Here is a 19,714-nt window from a genome sequence, read left to right on the forward strand (position 1 = left end):
AAACTTGTTCTGGTGTGAGTTAAATCATTGGAAAAGAAATAAATCTGGTGCTACCTCAAAAATTACCCTTCCAAGCTTTTTTTTTATTTGACCATTTTAGTATAATGATACAAGTATAATACATACTATATTTATTTTAATATAGGCTATGAGCGCATTAGTTTGCTGCGGATCATGTTTCGCACCGAACGCACTCGCCGAAGATGGTTCCCTCTACCCGTGGCTCAGCGAAATGCTTTCATCAACTAATGATAAAGTAAGTATCACTTATAGAAATAAAGAGATATTCGTATGGCTCACTTGTGTTATTGCAAAAATAAAAATTATGTAATTTTTTAGATATACGAGCTAGCTCGGGAAACCATAGTTCTCCTCCTTGACTGCAATCCTGACATTGGGCCTTTGCTCGACTGGACGGTGGACAAGTGCTTCACAGGCCCACCCCGAGTAGCAGACGGATGCTTCATGGCTCTTGCTACTATCTTCAGTGCCAGGTATGTAAATAAAATACACAAACTTTAGCAAATTTAGATGTGTCAATGAAAAGAATCAATGTGTCAATTCATTATACCACAATTTATTCAAATATACATAATAGTTAGGTAGGCTTAGGTAGATCGAACTTAATCTTACATAGAAATAAAAAAAGTAGTTACAAATTATTTTGTACAGTCACTTGCACTAAAATCTGCCACAGCGGAGCGTGCATAAATATCCGATACGACTCAATTTATAGAGCCGATAGGACGTGTCAGATATTGTTGCAGGTGCCTGTACCCAAAACACGTATTTTTTTCATTTAATATTTCAACTACCTATCTCTATGACGTAAAAGTATAGGTATTTCGTTATGTGTACCTACGTTTAATATTATAGTACATTGTGTCTTAAGGGCGGTAAATAAGGAATTACGAACGAGAGTCTATTAGAAGCCCGAAGTCGAAGTTAAAGCCCTCGCTTTAATGAGTCGATGTTCGTAATTCTAGTACCGCCCGTGCGACATACAATGTTTTTCATCACATTTGCGAGTAAAATTGTATATTTGTAAAAGAAAAACTAATATTTTTTCCAAAATTGCCATTTAAGCAAACTTAGTTAATTAGGCAATTGTTATTTGTTTTAAAATGGGCCCAAAGTGTTTACTTTTAGGTCAATTAAACTGTACTTAATCAAAAAGGAATCTACTTTGATTGTGAACAATACGAAAATCTAATAAATACCTGGTTAGGTAGGTACGAGTACTTACCTAATTAACGAATTCTCCGCAAACGGAGTTGCGGACAAAGCTAGTAATAAATCATTTCACTTTCATCCGACGTATTTTAGCAATCACTCAAAGAAAAATAAACACAAAATAAAAATGAGCTCGTTATAGGCGACATCTGGCGTCAGCTTAGTACATTCACTTAAAGAGGCTTTGGAAGTCTCGCTTCTGTATTTTGTCCAAAAGCGACATCTTTTATTTATGACTAGAACCATGTCGAGGGATGCAAGTTGAATACTTCCCTAATGCTTTTATATGCTAGCGACATCTTGCGAATGTCCTTTAATAGTATAGTATAGTATGTTATGTTTATATCGACATGGCTATAAGTCCGTCATTAGCTTTTTAGACGTTCATTTTGTAGATATTAATTAACATACGCATTACTGTTAGTTTTGGTCACAGAATCTGGCGGGCCGAATGGAAAAAGTAGGACTGAGCAGTAATAGTACATTGTGTCTTAAGGGCGGTAAATAAGGAATTACGAACTGAATGAACGAAAGACTGAGGGCTTTTAATGAGTCGATGTTCGTAATTCTAAAATTGTACATTTGTAAAAGAAAAACTAATATTTTTTCAAAAATTGCTGATATCGCTGACTAAGCTCTTGGCAGCGCCAGCCTCCGCACCGCCCTCCTCCGCGCGTCATGTACCCAGCGTGCGCGCGCTCCTGCATGCCATGCAGTATCAATAGTAGATTGTTGCACCAAGCAGAAAAATAAGTTATTTGTTGTTGTACCGAGTGCCGATTTGGAGCCCGAGCGTCAGTGAGGGCTTTAAAAAGCACGAGGGCAAGATAAATTATTTAATGCGAGGTACATAATCTGCTTTTCTTTCAATTATTACAGGATTAGTAGACGAAAAAAATCGCATGCTAAACAATTAATAGGAAAGAAATGTCACTAGCACTCGATTATTCCATTTTTAGGGTTCCGTAGCCAAAATGGCAAAAACGGAACCCTTATAGTTTCACCATGTCTGTCCGTATGCCGACAAGATGTTACAATAAAAAATGTAAAAAAAAAATTTTTTTAGAGTACCTCCAATAGACGTTAAGTGGGGGTGATTTTTTTTTCTCATCCAACCTTATAGTGTGGAGTATCGTTGGACCATTAAAACCATTAGGGAGTTGCTAAAACGATTTTTTGATTCAGTTATTTGTTTGCAAAATATTCAACTTTAAAGTGCTAACTTTCATCACAGAGTACATATATCATTAAATTCGAGCGACTGAAAATTTGAAAAAAAATTGCAAAAATTCCGGATGGTAGTAAGTATATCAAACTTACAAGAAAAGCTATAACGGTTGTTTTCTTGAGAATTATTAGTAGTTTAAGAGTAAATAGCAGCCTAAGGTATAAAATATACCTAAACTTGGAATATTCCTTACCAAATACGAAATCCTTAGAAAAATATTACTTATTTTTTTCGTAATGGCTACGGAACCCTATTTCGGGCGTGTCCGACACGCTCCTGGCCGATTTTTTATAAATTTACATTCGCACTCTCAAAAAATGACCACGCTAATTTCGCAGGGTTCCCCCCGCCATGTTGACGGGTTTGACTTTATTCTCGAAACAATTAGATTCTCATTGCTTTGTCAATTATTTTCAAAATATTTATATGGTGGGCTTCAGGAGGCTAGAGCAGAAAAGTCCCGCTTTGTGCTGGATATTTAGTGCGTTTATGATGAAATTAAATTACACGAAAATTAGTACGGGCAATGACTCATTTACCGACCACGGGATTCATGACAAGCACATTAAGGTGGAGGATTTTATTTGGGGGGTTGCAACCAAGATTGCATGCATGTTTCGATACTGTTTACGAGCAAGTGTGATGAAAAAGTAGTAATTAGTTTATTTCTTACTATCCCACTAATATTATAAAGCCGAAAGTTTTGTAAGTCTGTTGTTTGTTTGTTACCTCATCACGTCTAAACCGCTGAACAGATTTAAATGAAATTCGGCATGCAGATAGTTTGAGTCCCGGGGAAGGGCATAAGATAGTTTTTATTTATGCATAATTCCTACGGGAGAGCGATAATCGAATTCTACGCAGACTGAGCCGCGGGCAACAGGCTAGTAAGATATATTATGATGCTATCTCATAGAACTATTGTATGTAACGTTGTCTGTGTGATTCTGTGCTAGTTAGATTTTTTTTTTCTGTAGCTACGGCCAAGAACTTTAATTCTTGAGCCACCATGGAACCCTCCTTTAAAGACTTTAATGACTTTTCCTTTTTAAAGGAAAAGTCATTACGATTTTCCTTGTTAATTAATGCGATGTCACTATGATGTTATACACGTAATGTATCACTACATGATGACTACTTTGATATTATTCGAAACCTCGCACTTGGCATTTGACAACTGTCACATCCGCTTTTTGTACACTACGTTCCTGCTCGAAAAATATTCAAGTATTAGTTACAATGTTAGCTTATGCTAAACTTTAAATTTATTACAGTATCGCATCATAGCATTAAAAGCAACGTCTGGTTACTATTTGTGTTTGTATAAACAATAGGTACACGCTGTATAGAGTTCGACAGTAAAAAGTACAATTAAATGGGGTCGCCACTTTATTCGTAAAATGGCTCAATGCTGTTTAATAAAATATTTCTTGACGGGCTACGCACACCTCGCATTTTTAACCCCCGACGAAAAAGAGGGCTGTTATAAGTTTGACCGCTATGTGTGTCTGTGTGTCTGTATGTCTGTGTGTCTGTGTGTCTGTCTGTGGCACCGTAGCTCTTAAACGAGTGGACCGATGATTGATCATTGATGAGACATGATTTATCAAAATCGGTTCAGCCGTTTCAAGATCATCAGCTCTTTTGTTCGCTGCGGTAGGAATCTTAGACGCATAATGGATTACTTTACTTTCAAACATATTTGGGACCTAAAATTTGAAACACCCATGTATGCTATATAGCTATGCAAGATTATGGAATTCTCGGCCTGATGCTGCAGCCAGGATATCCAGAACACTAGTAGGTACACTCTTAATAAAACTATAGCAGATATATCGTGACATATTTAAAATATAATTCGATTGTTAAGAAATAAATATAGTACCTACTTACATAATCATATTTAAAACTTTTTGTCGAAAATGATTCATACAGTCGCCATTATATCTTTAAAAAGTCACTTAATAATGCGAGACAAAGATCAAAAGTCACCGGTAAGTAGACAGGTTTTAAACATGGAACGAAAAAGTATCCAGTATAAAAATAAACCTTTAAATATGATTTTATTAGGATTTTTATTGTTTGAAACATGAATATATATATAGATTACTTTCAAATTCAATCAATTTGACAAATATTTTATCCAACTTTAAGAGATAGGCAGTAGACGGAACGAATTTATTAAAAAAAAAAACAAGAGCAGCGGCTTTCGTACAACGAGGTTGCATACTTTATGAAAAGAGTGGGAAAAATGTAGCATTTCGGAAATATTTCGCTGTCATATAATTCACTATGTTTTTTTAATTTCACCTCGTGTTTTTGTTCTTTAATTTGTCCTTATTATTCATTAATTAATTAATTATTGACATATTTTTAATGCTAAAGGTCAACACAGTATTTTTTTATTAGGTTGGTATAATGCTTCTTGCTTAATTAAAAAGTAAAAAAAACTAAGAAAAAAGTAAAATTGAACGGGATATTCGTTCATTTATGCTCGTTTTCTTTTCTAATTTAACTTTGTAGTTTTTAGTTTATATTTGAGAAGAGCACCGTACAAGCTTCGAGCAATAAGTGCTATAATAAATCCCTCTAATAATGCTCTATATACCTACTTAATATAACAGACGTTTTGTCATTTTGCGGTTGAAATATGTGTATCCGAACGTTTATTTGTTTCTTTTTAGGGCTACAGAATTTGAAAATCGAACTTATTATCGATTTGATCCTAACTCTCGCTTTTTTCCTATTGAAGTGAAAGTGACAGATCAAAGTCAAGTTCAAATATTTGGCATTCAGTGAGTGGACCCAGCACTATCCTCAGCATTTAAAAAAAAATAATTAAAAAGCTACTTTGTCTCACGGAGTGAGCAAAATGCGATTTTGCTCACTGATTTTTCATAGCAAAACCTGCTTGTTTGAGCTGCTGAGGTGAAAAATAGTTTTCATCACACTTGCTCGTAAACAGTGTCATAACATGCAGGCTACCTTGGTTGTAACCCCCCAAATAAAATCCTCGACCTTAATGTGCTTGTCATGAAACCCGTGGTCGGTAAATGAGTCATTGCCCGACCTAATTTTCATGTCATAAAGCCCAAGGTCGGTAAATGAGTCTGTTACTGCATGTCAGTCAGTTACTGCTCCGTGCGCGCGCTCAACACGCATGCCATGCACATGCTGCGGAGGGGGAGGGCGGCGGGCAGCTGGCGCTGCCAAGAGCGCAGTTAGCGGTATCGGATTTTTTTTTTTAAATATTAGTTTTTCTTTTACACACATACAATTTTACTGGCAAATGTGATGAAAAACATTGTATGACGCACGGGCGGTACTAGAATTACGAACATCGACTCATTAAAGCCCTCAGTCTTCGACTTCGGGTTTCTAATAGACTCTCGTTCGTAATTCCTTATTTACCGCCCATAAGACACAATGTACTATTACATGCTATGCTCAGACCTACCGAATGTATACAAAAAAACATAAAAATCGGTAAAGCCGTTTCGGAAGAGTTCGGAGGAAACACTTTGACACGAGAATTTTATATATATTAGATTTGTATAAGAGGACAAAAGAGCAGTAGGTATGACTCATTTAAGAAAACTGCAAAGTTTAATGGAGGTAAAAGCCCACCACCTCTTATTACTGAATACTAATGATATTTGAGTTATCTATAACTATACCTATAAAATAGTATGTACCGTGACTGATTGACTGACTGACTGACAGACAACGCACAGCCTAAACTACTGGTGCTAGATTTTATGTGATACTAGCTTTTACCCGCGGCTTCGCACGCGTAAACTATTCGGTGTGGTAGCTGCAATTGAAATTTTCGGGATTTTACAAAATTCCCCTGGAAATTTCCAATATTTATATCGTGGTCTTCATTGAGGTTGTGTTGTGAATAACTGTACAAAATTCAAGACTCTAAACCCAGTGCTGAAGTTTCAAAATTTTTCCCTATCCAAATTCAAATGCAAAATTCAAATTCAAATCATTTACTCAGTAATAATGGGCACTTTTACACGTCATTTTTTATACTACCAGCGCTTTCGGAAAGACCATCATTGCCAAGAAGAATGCGCCGCAAGAAACTTGGCAGAAAGTCATTTTTTCAAAATAAAATAATTCTAAATAAAATACTTAAAAACTACAGTATACAATTAAAGAAAAAAATACGAAATAATAATAATAATAATACAGGGATGTATGGGGTTCCTCAGTTACAAAACTATACCGTGTAAATATCGGGATAAAAAGTAGCGTACTTATGTGTTGTTGAATGAATGAATAAATGAATGAATGAATGAATGAATGAATGAATATTTATTCACAGAACATATGGTACATATACATAAGGTAGGTACAGTATTATTAGCGATCCGTAATATGTTCGGCCATCAGGCATGTGAAAATTAGAGATTGAAGACAGAACAGTAGATTAAAGTGTCAAAATAGCATAGAATTGCCGTCATCATTTAAATTTAACAGCAACCATACATGTCAAGTATATTTGGAATACAATTGGGTAGAACTTAATTTTAATTGTAATATTATTATATTTTTATCATTATACTCATCATTACAATAAATTTCTAAATTTTATGTATTTAAATGTCAAATCAAAACTTATAGCTAAAAAATTCATCAATGCTGTAAAAGCAGGCATTACATAAGAATTTGTACAGTTTCGCCTTAAATTCGGTATTGAATAATGTTTTATATGTAGCAGGAATTTTATTATAAATTTTAATACACATATAGTATGCACTTTTTTTCCTTAGAACCAATCTATGTTCCAGAAATACGGCTACCTACATCCAAATTTCATGCCTCTAAGTCTAGCGGTTGTTATTTCGACATTTTATTCCTAGGTATCCCGTGGTAATATCGGGTCAAAAAGTCGTCTATGTGTTTTTCTAGACATCCAGCTTCCTACATACCAAATTTCATGACTCTAAGCCCAGCGGTTATTATTTCAAGATTTTATCCCTATCCCGTGGGAATATAAGAAAGAAAGAAAGAAAGAAAGAAGACATTTATTCACTTACACAGAAGACACACATATACAGCAAAATTAACACAAATAAAATAAAAAATACAGAAAAACACATGAAAACATTAAATACAATATATACAATGTTGTGTGTCCCCGCGAAAGTGAAACGGTCGCTGACTCAGCATTATGCTGAAGCGTTAAACGCCTGCAGCGCTGATTTTCTGCCAGAACCGTCTGTGACTCACGGAACGATACACAAATATAATAAATAAATAAACCACTTATCTATACATACACAAATAAACTTAAGAGAAAAAATAATAATAATAACTATAACAAACCAAGAAATAAATAAATTACAACGAACAATAATTAAAAGAAAGAAGAAAAAATGGATTGTTTAAAAACATCAGGCCGGCATATCAATGTGGTTGGCATGTCAAAGTGCTGGATAGGGAAAGGATTTTTGGAGCGTCAACAAGTAATCCTTCAGCTTGCGCTTGAAGGTATACCCACTACACGCTCCTTGGATAGGGGGAGGAATATCATTCCAGCACTTGGACGCCGCAAACTTAAAACTTCCGCGGAATGCTGCAGTCCGGTGCTTGAGCACAAGAGCCATTGCGCTCCTGCGCTCACTCCTCGACCAAACAATTTTACTGTGGAGGTACAATGGGGTCCTGTAGCGTCTCACACCAAACAGCAGGGTAGCGAGGTGCATGCGCCTGCGTGCAGACATGTTCAACAAGTTAGCGGCGTTCAGGTACGGAGTGATGTGGCAGCGGGGAGGGACACGGAAACAAAAACGAGCGCATGCGTTCTGCACCCGCTGTAAAAGCCTCTTAGAACGACCAACAATGCAGCCGTCATAAACAACATCACAATAGTTTAATCTGGACAATATAAGCGATTCACAAAGGTCAACACGCAAATCGCAATATCGGGGTAAAAAATAGCCTATGTGTTATTCCAGAGGTCCAGCTACCTACATACCAAAATTCATGGCTCTAAACCCAGTGGTTGTTATTTCGAGATTATATCCCTAGGTATCCCGTGGGAATATCGAGTCAAAAAGTCCCTTACGTGTTATTCCAGACGTCCAGTTACCTACATACCAAATTTCATGACTCTAAGCCCAGCGGTTATTATTTTAAGATTTTATCCCTATCCCGGGGGAATATCGGGATAAAAAGTAGCCTATGTGTTATTCCAGAGGTCCAGCTACCTACATACTAAATTTCATGGCTCTAAGCCCTGCGGTTGTTATTTTAAGATTTTATCCCTAAGTATCCCGTGAGAATATCGGGTCAAAAAGTCACCTATCTGTTATTCCAAACGTCCAACTACCTACATACCAAATTTCATGACTCTAAGCCCAGAGGTTGTTATTTCGAGATTTTATCCCTATCCCGTGGGAATACCGGGATAAAAAGTATCCTATGTTTTAATCCAGGTTATAAACTAACTTTTCGCCAAATTTCATCCAAATCCGTCCAGCCGTTTCAGCGTGAAGAAGTAACAAACATACTCACTCACTCACTCACTCACTCACATACTCACTCACTCACTCACTCACTCACATACTCACTCACTCACAAACTTTCACATTTATAATATTAGTAGGAAGTAGGATGACTATCCCCAAATGACAAAGGCTACTTTTTCTTCGGGAAATTACAAAATTCCCATGGGATAGAAAAAACTGAATTCAACTTCGGGGCTGATTTTAAAAATTCTTTCATAGACTACTCTTCTTCGGAAAAATGCAAAATTCTCGCGGGATAGAAATAAGTGAATTTAACTTTGGATCTGATTTTAAAAGTTCTTTCACCAAAAGTAAGCTACAGTATTCCTGATTGACATAGGATACTTTTTTCGCGAAAATGAAAAATTCCCGCGGAAAGAAATAAGTAAATTCAACTTTGGCACTGCTTTTGAAAATTCTTTCATATGATATAACTAGCTTTTACCCGCGGCTTCGCACGCGTAAACTATTCGGTCTGGTAGTTGCAATTGAAATTTTCGGGATTTTACAAAATTGAGGTTGTGTTGTGAATAACTGTACAAAATTCAAGACTCTAAACCCAGTGCTAAAATTTCAAAATTTTTCCCTATCCAAATTCAAATTCATATCATTTATTCAGTAAATAGGCCGCAATGGGCACTTTTACACGTGATTTTTTTAAATACCAGCACTTTTGGAAAGACCATCATTGCCAAGAAGAATGCGCCGCAAGAAGCTTGGCAGAAAGTAATTTTTTCAAAGTACAAATAAAATACTTAAAAACGACAGTAAGTATACAATTAAAGAAAAAAATACAAAATAATAATAACAATAATACACGGATGTATGGGGTCCCTTAGTTACAAAACTATCCCGTGGAAATATCGGGATAAAAAGTAGCGTATGTGTTATTCCAGACGTCCGGCTACCTACATACCAAATTTCATGCCTCTAAGCCCAGCGGTTGTTATTTCGAGATTTTATCCCTATCCCGTGGGAATATCGGAATAAAAAGTAGCCTATGTGTTATTCCAGAGGTCCAGCTACCTACATACCAAAATTCATGGCTCTAAGCCCAGTGGTTGTTATTTCGAGATTTTATCCCTTGTTATCCCGTGGGAATATCGGGTCAAAAAGTCACTTAAGTGTTATTCCAGATGTCCAGTTACCTACATACCAAATTTCATGACTCTAAACCCAGCGGTTGTTATTTCGAGATTTTATCCCTATCCCGTGGGAATATCGGAATAAAAAGTAGCCTATGTGTTATTCCAGAGGTCCAGCTACCTACAATACTAAATTTCATTGCTCAAAGCTCAGCGGTTGTTATTTCAAGATTTTATCCCTAGGTATCCCGTGGGAATATCGGGTCAAAAAGTCACCTATGTTTTATTCCAGACTTCCAACTACCTACATACCAAATTTCATGACTCTAAGCCTAGCGGTTGTTATTTCGAGATTTTATCCCTATCCCGTGGGAATATCGGGATAAAAATTATCCTATGTTTTAATCCAGGTTATAAACTAACTTTCCGCCAAATTTCATCCAAATCCGTCCAGCCGTTTAAGCGTGAAAAAGTAACAAATATACTCACTCACTCACAAACTTTCACATTTATAATATTAGTAGGATTTGTCCATCCTCGATTGACATAGGCCACTTTTTTTGGGAAAATCCAAAATTCCCATGGGATAGAAAAAACTGAATTCAACTTCAGAGCTGATTATAAAAATTCATCCACTAATATAAAGCTACACCATTGCTGATTGGTATGTATTACTCTTCTTTGGGAAAATGCAAAATTCCCGCAGGATAGAAGTAAGTTAATCCAAATTTGGAGCCGATTTAAAAAAAAATCTTTCACTAATAGTAATCTGCACTCTTTTTCTACGGAAGAATGCAGAATTCCAGCAAGATTGAAATAAGTAAATTCATCATTGGGGTTGATTTAAAAAAGATATTTTACCAATTGGGAGCTACATGATCCCTAATTAGCATACGCTACTTTTCTCGGGGAAAACGTAAAATTCCCGCGGGATAGCAAAAAGTGAATTCAACTTCAGGGTTGATTTTAAACATGGTTTTACTAACAACTAGCTACACTATCCCCGATTGATGTAGGCTACTTCCCTAATTTACATATTCCCGGGGAAAATGCGAAATTCCCGTGGGATAGAAGTAAGTGAATTAAACGTCGTGGCTGATTTTACAAATTCTTTCACCAATAGAACACTACATTATCCTTAATTGACATAGGCTACTTTTTCTCCGGGAAGATGCAAAATTCCCACAGCCACGAAAAAACTGTTACACCACCTTCCATTAAAAAACCAATATTTGTGTTAATTATGTTGTCTACGCCAATACCTTAATACCTTATAAGAAATTCCAACATCGTATTTATCCACATAGTGCTAAAGCAAATAAATAAATATTTCATTTCATTTTTTACGCGCACGAAATCGCGGGTAAAAGCTAGTAATAATATATGAATAAAGTCTGACATAATTAGCGAATAGCGAAACTATACACATTTCATGAATGGCTAATTATAAAAATAAATTTCAAGAGTAACCTTATAAAACTGTACAGATTAGAGCTTCTTAGCTGCTTGGCTTTTTCTTAGCCTCCGAGCACATATTTTCGGGCTTTGAGTGAGCACCTACTATTGACGTCAATATTGCCCTACTATTATTTCCCCTTACTATTACTTATTCTGTGCCAGAGGGGGTTGTAAAGATACGCTTTGATGTCTGTGACGTTACTTGCCTTTAGGCTCGAGTTGATAATTATATGTCAGTTAAATGTGTACTTGTTCTGATTGTTATACGTCGGAGTAATTGACGCGCTTACTGTATATGATTCGCTTTCAAATATATTCCAATCCAATTAACCTCCATTAATAATACCTAATCGGACGTTAACTTTAACCACAGATACAACCTGATTATGTTGGTTCAGTCAATTGGTGCCTATTGTCCCGTGGTATATTTTTTTAGGGTTCCGTACCCTAAGGGTGGCAACGGGACCCTATTACTGAGACTCCGCTGTCTGCCTGTCTGTCCGTCCGTCTGTCGCAGGGCTCTTATTTCTTCTGCCGTAATAGCTAACCACTTGAAATTTTCACAGACTATGTATTACTGTGGCCGCTATAACAATAAATCCTAAAACTAAAATAAAATTAAAAATTAAAGGGACTCGTCATACAATAAACGTGTTTTTTCAGCGTTTTTTGGTTACTAGGCGTTGTTAGGCGTTTCTAGGCGGCCAAGGTGACAGCCGGCAGTTGCTAGGGGCAACGTGAGTGACTCTATGTTGTTGTTTGTACTCGTTTGATTCGTCTTGAGTAGTTTGGTAACCAGGGGCAAAAACTACAGTCAACAAAAAAGAGCTTGTATTTGAATTTTTAACAAAAGCTTATAACTGAACCGTCCCCTCCCCTGCCAACTTTCTCTTCAAATTATGATGAATTAAACAGTAAATAGTACATTGTGTCTTAAGGGCGGTAAATAAGGAATTACGAACGAGAGTCTATTAGTAGCCCGAAGTCGAAGACTGAGGTTTAATGAGTCGATGTTCGTAATTGTAGTACCGCCCGTGCGACATACAATGTTTTTCATCACATTTGCGAGTAAAATTGTATATTTGTAAAAGAAAAACTAATATTTTTTCAAAAATTGCCTTTTACTTTTTAAATTCACGTTTTGACTACGATATTATGTCAATCTAAACAGCTAAATATTCCTGAAGATCAAATTCCTTCTACCTTTTTTCTTTTTAACTCCTAGTCTAAGATTTTATTTAGAAAGAAACAGCGTCTTTAATAATGTCTCGAACAGTGTCACTGTTTTTTTTTCATATTTCGAGTTGAAGCACAAATTAAGAAACCGGAAAAATGGTAACAAAAGAAAATATCTTTATATATCTTTAAATATCTTTATTTAAATCAACAAAAAATTGAAATTCATTCAATTGGAATTCAAACAAGAAAATTGCTGAATTAACTAAAAAGCGTAACTTTAAACCGTATTAATAAAAGTGTAATTTTAAACCGTAATTTAGTGATACAAAGCTTCATTTGCATTTAACTTTATATTTTTATTGAGTTTTTTTTTTATTACATTATTATTTATTGAAATGGCATTATGAGTCGTGTCGTGTACTTTAAAAATATAATAAAGTATCGCGTAAGTAAGTATCGCGGGAAAGTAGGTAGGGAAGGTAGGTAGGTATAAGGGCATACATTTTACAACCGTGCCCAAGCATTTAATTTAATATTTTTACAATTTTGCTTTATTTCCTAGCATTATTGGAGAAAAGCACTACATATGCCGCAGCGGAAATGGCAATTCGTGGATTCGTATATATTGAACTCTACTCATCCACGAATTGCTTTTTCCCGGCCTCGGCTGTAATGTACTATTATGTTTATGATAGGGCGGAAACTACTTTATTAATATTATTTACTTTTGATAGATTTTTTATACATTTACTGCGTTCGAAATTCCCAATTGGTATTTCCAATCGAAATTCAAATTTCCGATGTTAAGTTGCTGCCCTTGAATGAATTCATCTACGAGTGATGTAATGTGTGAGTTTCTGAGTGTGTATGTAATACTAATAAAACAATTGTTTGGACAGAGAGTATCCATGCGACCACTACACAGCGGTGATCAACGTGACGCTGATGTGCACGGGCTGTCCGCGCGCGCCGGTGCACGAGAGCGCGCTGCAGCTGCTGCAGCTGCTCGACAAACGGTTCTTCGGCGCGGTCGGCCCGCTGCCCGCCGACGACGCTGACAACGGTCAGTACATAACAACTCATTCTTCAAATTCCCAAAATAGCTAACACGTTGGCGTTTAATATGATTCCCCAAATCATTTCACTCACACAATGCAAATTGATTCCGTGTATTTGTACTAAGTAATTTAGAGTTAATCGATATCGACTAAATTAATCAATCCCTATTATATAATAATATTATAAATGCGAAAGTAACTCTGTCTGTCTGGTTGTTACGCTTTGACTTCGAAACCACTGAACCGATTTTGATGAAATTTGGTATTTAGGTAGTTTCAATTATTAATAGGATCAACATTGGGATACCTTTTATTCCGGTAGAAGGCGCCACCGCGCGATAACCTATATCCGCGCAGACGTAGTCGTGGGCATAAGCTAGTCATCTATAAAGGTTGACACAATTCGACTGATGGCTGGAGTTTTAAGAAGAAGAAGAAGAATTTTAAGCTTGTTTTATTTTACATTAAGTTTCAGAAGGGCGAATTCGTTTGCTTATTTATATTCTAATTTCAAAAGTTTTTAAAGTACCGGAGGCAAACGTGAACCCTTGAACCGTTTTTAAACCGTCCGTGCATGAGTTATGGACTCAATTTTGTACCTGCTGCTATGAATATTGGTGTGACGACGTGAGCACCAAATTAGTACTAAACTTTAATAAAGTCCACATTTTTCAATATACTCAAAGATAGGTTTAACATAGTTTTTTTTTTTTATGGCTACGAGAACATTAGCCAATGACAAAGTTAGGGAAACAGTTGTTATAATATGATAGGACGGTAATAGGATTACGGAAAAAATTTAGGATCAGAAAGGATTGGAGTTAACGTGTAGGAGTATATATACGAAATAAAATTATAATTTGATATAATTTTTTTCTATGAATGATGCTAATATGGTATATATATCACTGGTATTAAGATACAATAAACAAATAATGGAGGTGGGAAAGGGAATTGGAATTGATTGGAGTTGAGAGAAAAGATCAGAGTGGTCGTAAAGCGAGCATGAGAAAAAGATGTGATTCAGGTCGCCATATTCTCCACAGGAGCATGTAGGACTATCAACTATTTTAAACTTGTGTAAGTGCGCTGGAGTACACACATGGCCCAAACGTATCCTGCAGAGAACAGAAGTAGTCCTTTTGCTTAAAATAGTTTTGTGGAACCAAGGCTTATGTGGTAGAGACTCTTGGACAAGGCGATAATATTTCCCTTTAGATGAACTATCAATCCAGAGTCTATTCCATTCTTCATATAAAAATGATTTGGGTAGATTAGCCAGATCGTGACAGAAATTGACATATGGAAACGTATCTCCATCAATAATAGCCTCGTTTGCCAATTGGTCAGCTCTCTCATTTCCTAAAATTCCAACGTGACTAGGAATCCACGCAAAGAACATAGTTAATTAAGCAGCCGTGGACACTTCATTAGTCACCCTACAAACATGAAGGTCAAGGAAAAGCTTGTATAAATTATAGCTTTCATTTCAGACCGCAGTTCGTGGTAATGTAATTGATATTTAAATTTTTAACTAAGTTTTTTTTTGTCTCGTTTTCCTTTCTTGATTAGTTAAAAACATTGATCTAAAGCCAATGTTTTAACGAGTTCAATCGAGAAGGAGGTTCTAATTTGCATAATTGTTTCATTTTTCGGGTTCCGTATCTCAGAAAAAAACTTAAATGATCACTCATTTCTTTCTTATAGATTTCAGGAATACCCCAAGATGTTTACGGTCTTTAATAAACCCCCGACACAATCACCATTAAAACGAAAAAAAAACTTCTTTTTGACCCTCAACGTTTGATACAAGTAGAATATTTTAATTGAAGCATCCTTGCGTCAGAGGACCTTTAAGGCTATAGTTTGTACTACTACTAAATGCTAGGTATTTTATCTACTTTGCGATCGTAGTAGAATATTTTATTTTTAAAGGTTGTGTCGGGTTTTTTTTAATTTTAAAATTCATATTTATTTCACGCTTTATTAAATTGGTGGAGATCACAAACCATACATTAGGTACTCGTTTATCCTGATAAGAACAGTGATAAATTTGTAGGTAGTATTTTTAATGCGGAGGGGTTTCGCCCCATGTACAGTCGAACCATTTGATTCGTGACCCACCGGAGAACGTTCTCACAGTAAGTGTCTTGTCAAGCAATGCAATGTCACTATGACTTTTTCTACGAAAAGATCCCGCAGTGGCTCACGATTCAGTTGGTTCGATCGTATTCCCTTTTGAGTCATACCTAACGTTTATACTATTTATTAGAAACCGTCGATACTTCCATTTCAAAGTTCAATTTCTCAGTACCTGGGCGACCGAGCTTTGCTCGGACTTAAACTCGATAGTAAGCGTTTTCCCAGAGATAAGACCAATCTAGATAGATTTGTCATCCCCGAAAACCCCCATATACCTAATTTCATCGAAATCATTGGAGCCGTTACCGAGATTCTGAATATATATATTATATATTATATCTGCTGATTATATTGTATATATATATGTGTGCTTGTTTGAAGGTATTAGATAGATAAACGGTTGAACCAACTTTGATGAAACTCAACTAAGAACCATCTCGATTAAACTAGCTTTCGATTATTAAAACGCATCAAAATCGGTCCATTTATTTGGGGGCTACGATACCAAATAGTTCAGACGGACACCCAGATACGGCAAACCTATATAATATAGTAAATCTCCCAACCATTTTACTAAAGTACCTACACACGGATCCTTCGGGGCGCTTCTCCGCCTCGCACTTGGTCGTTTTTTTATTACTATACGTCAGTTTTATTTGATTACTGTTCTTTAAATTACTTTGTGCCTAAAATTACGTCTTCATGTCAAATTAAAATGAACATGTATATTATAAGTTATAAGCTCACGCTGTAACGAAACTTACACACATACCTACATACCACATTGTATATACCTACCTAGTATACCCCCCTAACTTAGTAATCTTTGTAACCTAACTTACTTTAAGGACAAAATGTCAAACCCAAGTACTTTTCTGAATACCACACGGAATATCACACATTTTGCTTCATGTGTGTTGAATTTGTCTCCATTATTCTAACTTACCTACTGACGCCGCTCAGTGGTATACAAGGAAGACGCAACAAGAAGTTTTATGTATAATATAAAATGATATGTGTTGTTAGGCAAGGATTTACCTCTCTAAATTACTTACTTAACTTTCTAAACAGATAAGGAAACAATTAACCTTCGGCCACTTTGGAAACCAAAGGTTCCAAAGCAATTTAGAAAACAGTATTTTTTTTCTTTTTCGGAAACCTGGTTTCGAATGAAGAAAAAGAATTCTGTTTTCTAAACTGGTTTCCCATACAGAATAAAGAATTTTCTTTTGAAACTCATTCACAAATTTCAATGTGTAAGTATGCAATATTATTTTCATCACACTTGCTCGTAAACAGTGTCGTAACATGCAGGCTACCTTAGTTGCAACCCCCCAAATAAAACCCTCGACCATAATGTGCTTGTCATGAAACCCGTGGTCGGTAAATGAGTCATTGCGTGTACACATTTTCTTGCCATGAAGCCCAAGGTCGGTAAATGAGTCAGTGCCCGTACTGATGGCGCTGCGCCGTGCCGCGTGCCCGTGCGCGCGCTCTTGCTGCAGGACTACATGGACCACATGCACACGCACGTTGCGGCGCATGCCGAGGGAAGGGGAGGTTGAGGGCGACGTTGCCAAGAGCACAGCCTAAGGTATCGCCAATATTTGGAAGGATTATATTTTTTCTTTTACAAATATAAAATTTTACTTGCAAATGTGATGAAAAACATTCAGATGTGTGACAGGTACGTCACCAGCACTAATATCTGCAGGGCTACTACGAAATTCGAAAATCGAAGATCGTACCGTTCCTCTCGCTCTCGTAATAAATAGTATAAGTGTCAGGACCGCACGACACGCGAACTTCGAGTTTCGAGTTTCGTAGTAGCCCTGCTGACACGACTCTTATTTCTAGAACCGGTTTGACGTGTTAGATATTAATGCAAGTGACTGTACTGAGGCTGACTGAAGTAGCAAGCAATACACAGGATGTAATGTTAATGCTTTGATACAAAATAAGCTTAGGTTGAACGAAATAAAGCAAGTATACAAATCAGTTTACTTTAACGTTAGCGTCATTTCTTTATTATAGACACATTATAAACTTGTTCACAATACATACTTAAAAACATTTGTAAAGTATTGAATTATAAACTCCCATGCACTAGTAACTGTCTACAAATATATTTTTATTTCATATTTTTGGTCAAATACCTGTTACAACCGAAAATCCTCAAGTCTAAAGTATGCCGCGTTTGTAAGTTAATGAGAATTATTTACAAGGGGCTAAAAAGTTCCGCGGCGAAAGGCACTGCAGGACTTCACAAAAACATCTCGCAAAACAACCACGAAGTATATTCTCATAATTGGGAATCGCAGGACTTCGCCATTAAATAAATACGAAACTTGATTACGTATAACGCTACGAGATATTTTCTTTCAGTAAACGTACTAGACATAGCGAGATAAATTTAAAGAGATCTAAAAAAATCCTTTCTATTTTTAAAACTGCCTACATAAAGCACCAAAACATATAGGACGGGTGCGGATCGGGTCGGGAGTGCGGCGGGCCTATTTTGTGGCTGTACATGAACCATATCATACAGAACGGTGGGCGCGGGGTAGATCGTGCGCGGGGTCTAGAATGTGATGTTGATATGAGGTTCCCTTTATCTTGCATAATATCGATTCTCCGAATTACACTTCGCATAACAGGTATCTCATATTTTTTTTTAGCCGAATGATACTTTTGCATAATCATAACTTTTGCATAATTATCAGTTCAAATATTAGTCATTTCTCAGAATATTACATAGCAGAATACTCATATCGCCGAATATACTTCTGCAGAATATTAAATAGCAGAACATAAATATCGCTGATTTTAAGCGAAGCGCCAGAGCTGCCAATAAAGGTTAAGTTAATATAGAAGTACAATTAAAACAACGCTGGGGTGGTTTTAACGCTTCAGCATTATACTGAGCCAGTGTCAGATTCACAACCGTAATGACACATAATAATATTAACATCTAGGTGAAGCGTTTTCCCAGAGATAAGACCAAGCTAGATCGATTTTTCATCTCCAAAACCTCTACATACCAAATTTCATCGAAATTGTTGGAGCCATTTCCGAGATCCCCGAAATACATATATTTATATAATTATATACAAGAATTGCTCGTTTAAAGGTATAATATTGGGTCTTGTGTTGTGAATAAATTTATTTTGTTTCTTTATTCAGTTCTTTCTAACTATAACCGACATTCTATGTACCTATGAGTAAAAAAATCATAATTCCTAATAAACTATCTATCGGAACCTAATCAAGCATGTTATACTTATTGCAACTCTAGTCTAGTCATCCATCACCACGACCGTTGCAACTGCAATGGCTATGAAACGTTGAAGTAATTTAAGCATTATGATCGAAATTCCTAGGCATTTTAGGCTATAGGTAGAGTCATTCACGACGACGCGTGCCGTGGTTCTTATTACAATTTTGTCAAAATCACGCGTCTTCGTGGATAGCACTAGGTATACTGGAACTTGTGTTTTATAAACCTCCGACAGTTAGGTCTTATTAAGATCACATTAGAAAATTATATTTATCCTTATTAGTATTATAAATACGTATAGAATTCGATCGACATCTAACATCTGACAAAGAAACAGACAATAATTACTAAAAGTTTACAATCTTATTTAAAAAATGCCTACAATCAAAGAAAACTAAAAAACTTGCTAATGATATAGCAAGTTTAATTAGATTAGGAAATTAAAATACAGAGCACATATACCTTATCTTATCTTATCTTTAGGGGTCCTTGCGAATACACTTCGACCCGTAGATATCTTTTGTGTAATTACC

General features: G+C 36.1%; 1 protein-coding gene across 8 annotated transcripts in view; it reads left to right on the plus strand.

The window, feature by feature from the left end:
* The window catches only part of fry (microtubule binding protein furry), a 120,802-nt gene that overhangs the window by 22,929 nt on the left and 78,159 nt on the right, over positions 1-19,714 (plus strand). For all 8 annotated transcript variants that reach the window (XM_074093328.1, XM_074093321.1, XM_074093345.1 and 5 more), the window contains 3 exons: positions 146-256; positions 340-494; positions 13,604-13,767. In XM_074093328.1, coding sequence (XP_073949429.1) covers positions 146-256; positions 340-494; positions 13,604-13,767 — 430 coding nt within the window. The remainder of the gene's footprint in view (positions 1-145; positions 257-339; positions 495-13,603; positions 13,768-19,714) is intronic.

This window comes from Choristoneura fumiferana, chromosome Z, assembly GCF_025370935.1.
Source record: "Choristoneura fumiferana chromosome Z, NRCan_CFum_1, whole genome shotgun sequence".
Lineage (NCBI taxonomy): Eukaryota > Metazoa > Arthropoda > Insecta > Lepidoptera > Tortricidae > Choristoneura > Choristoneura fumiferana.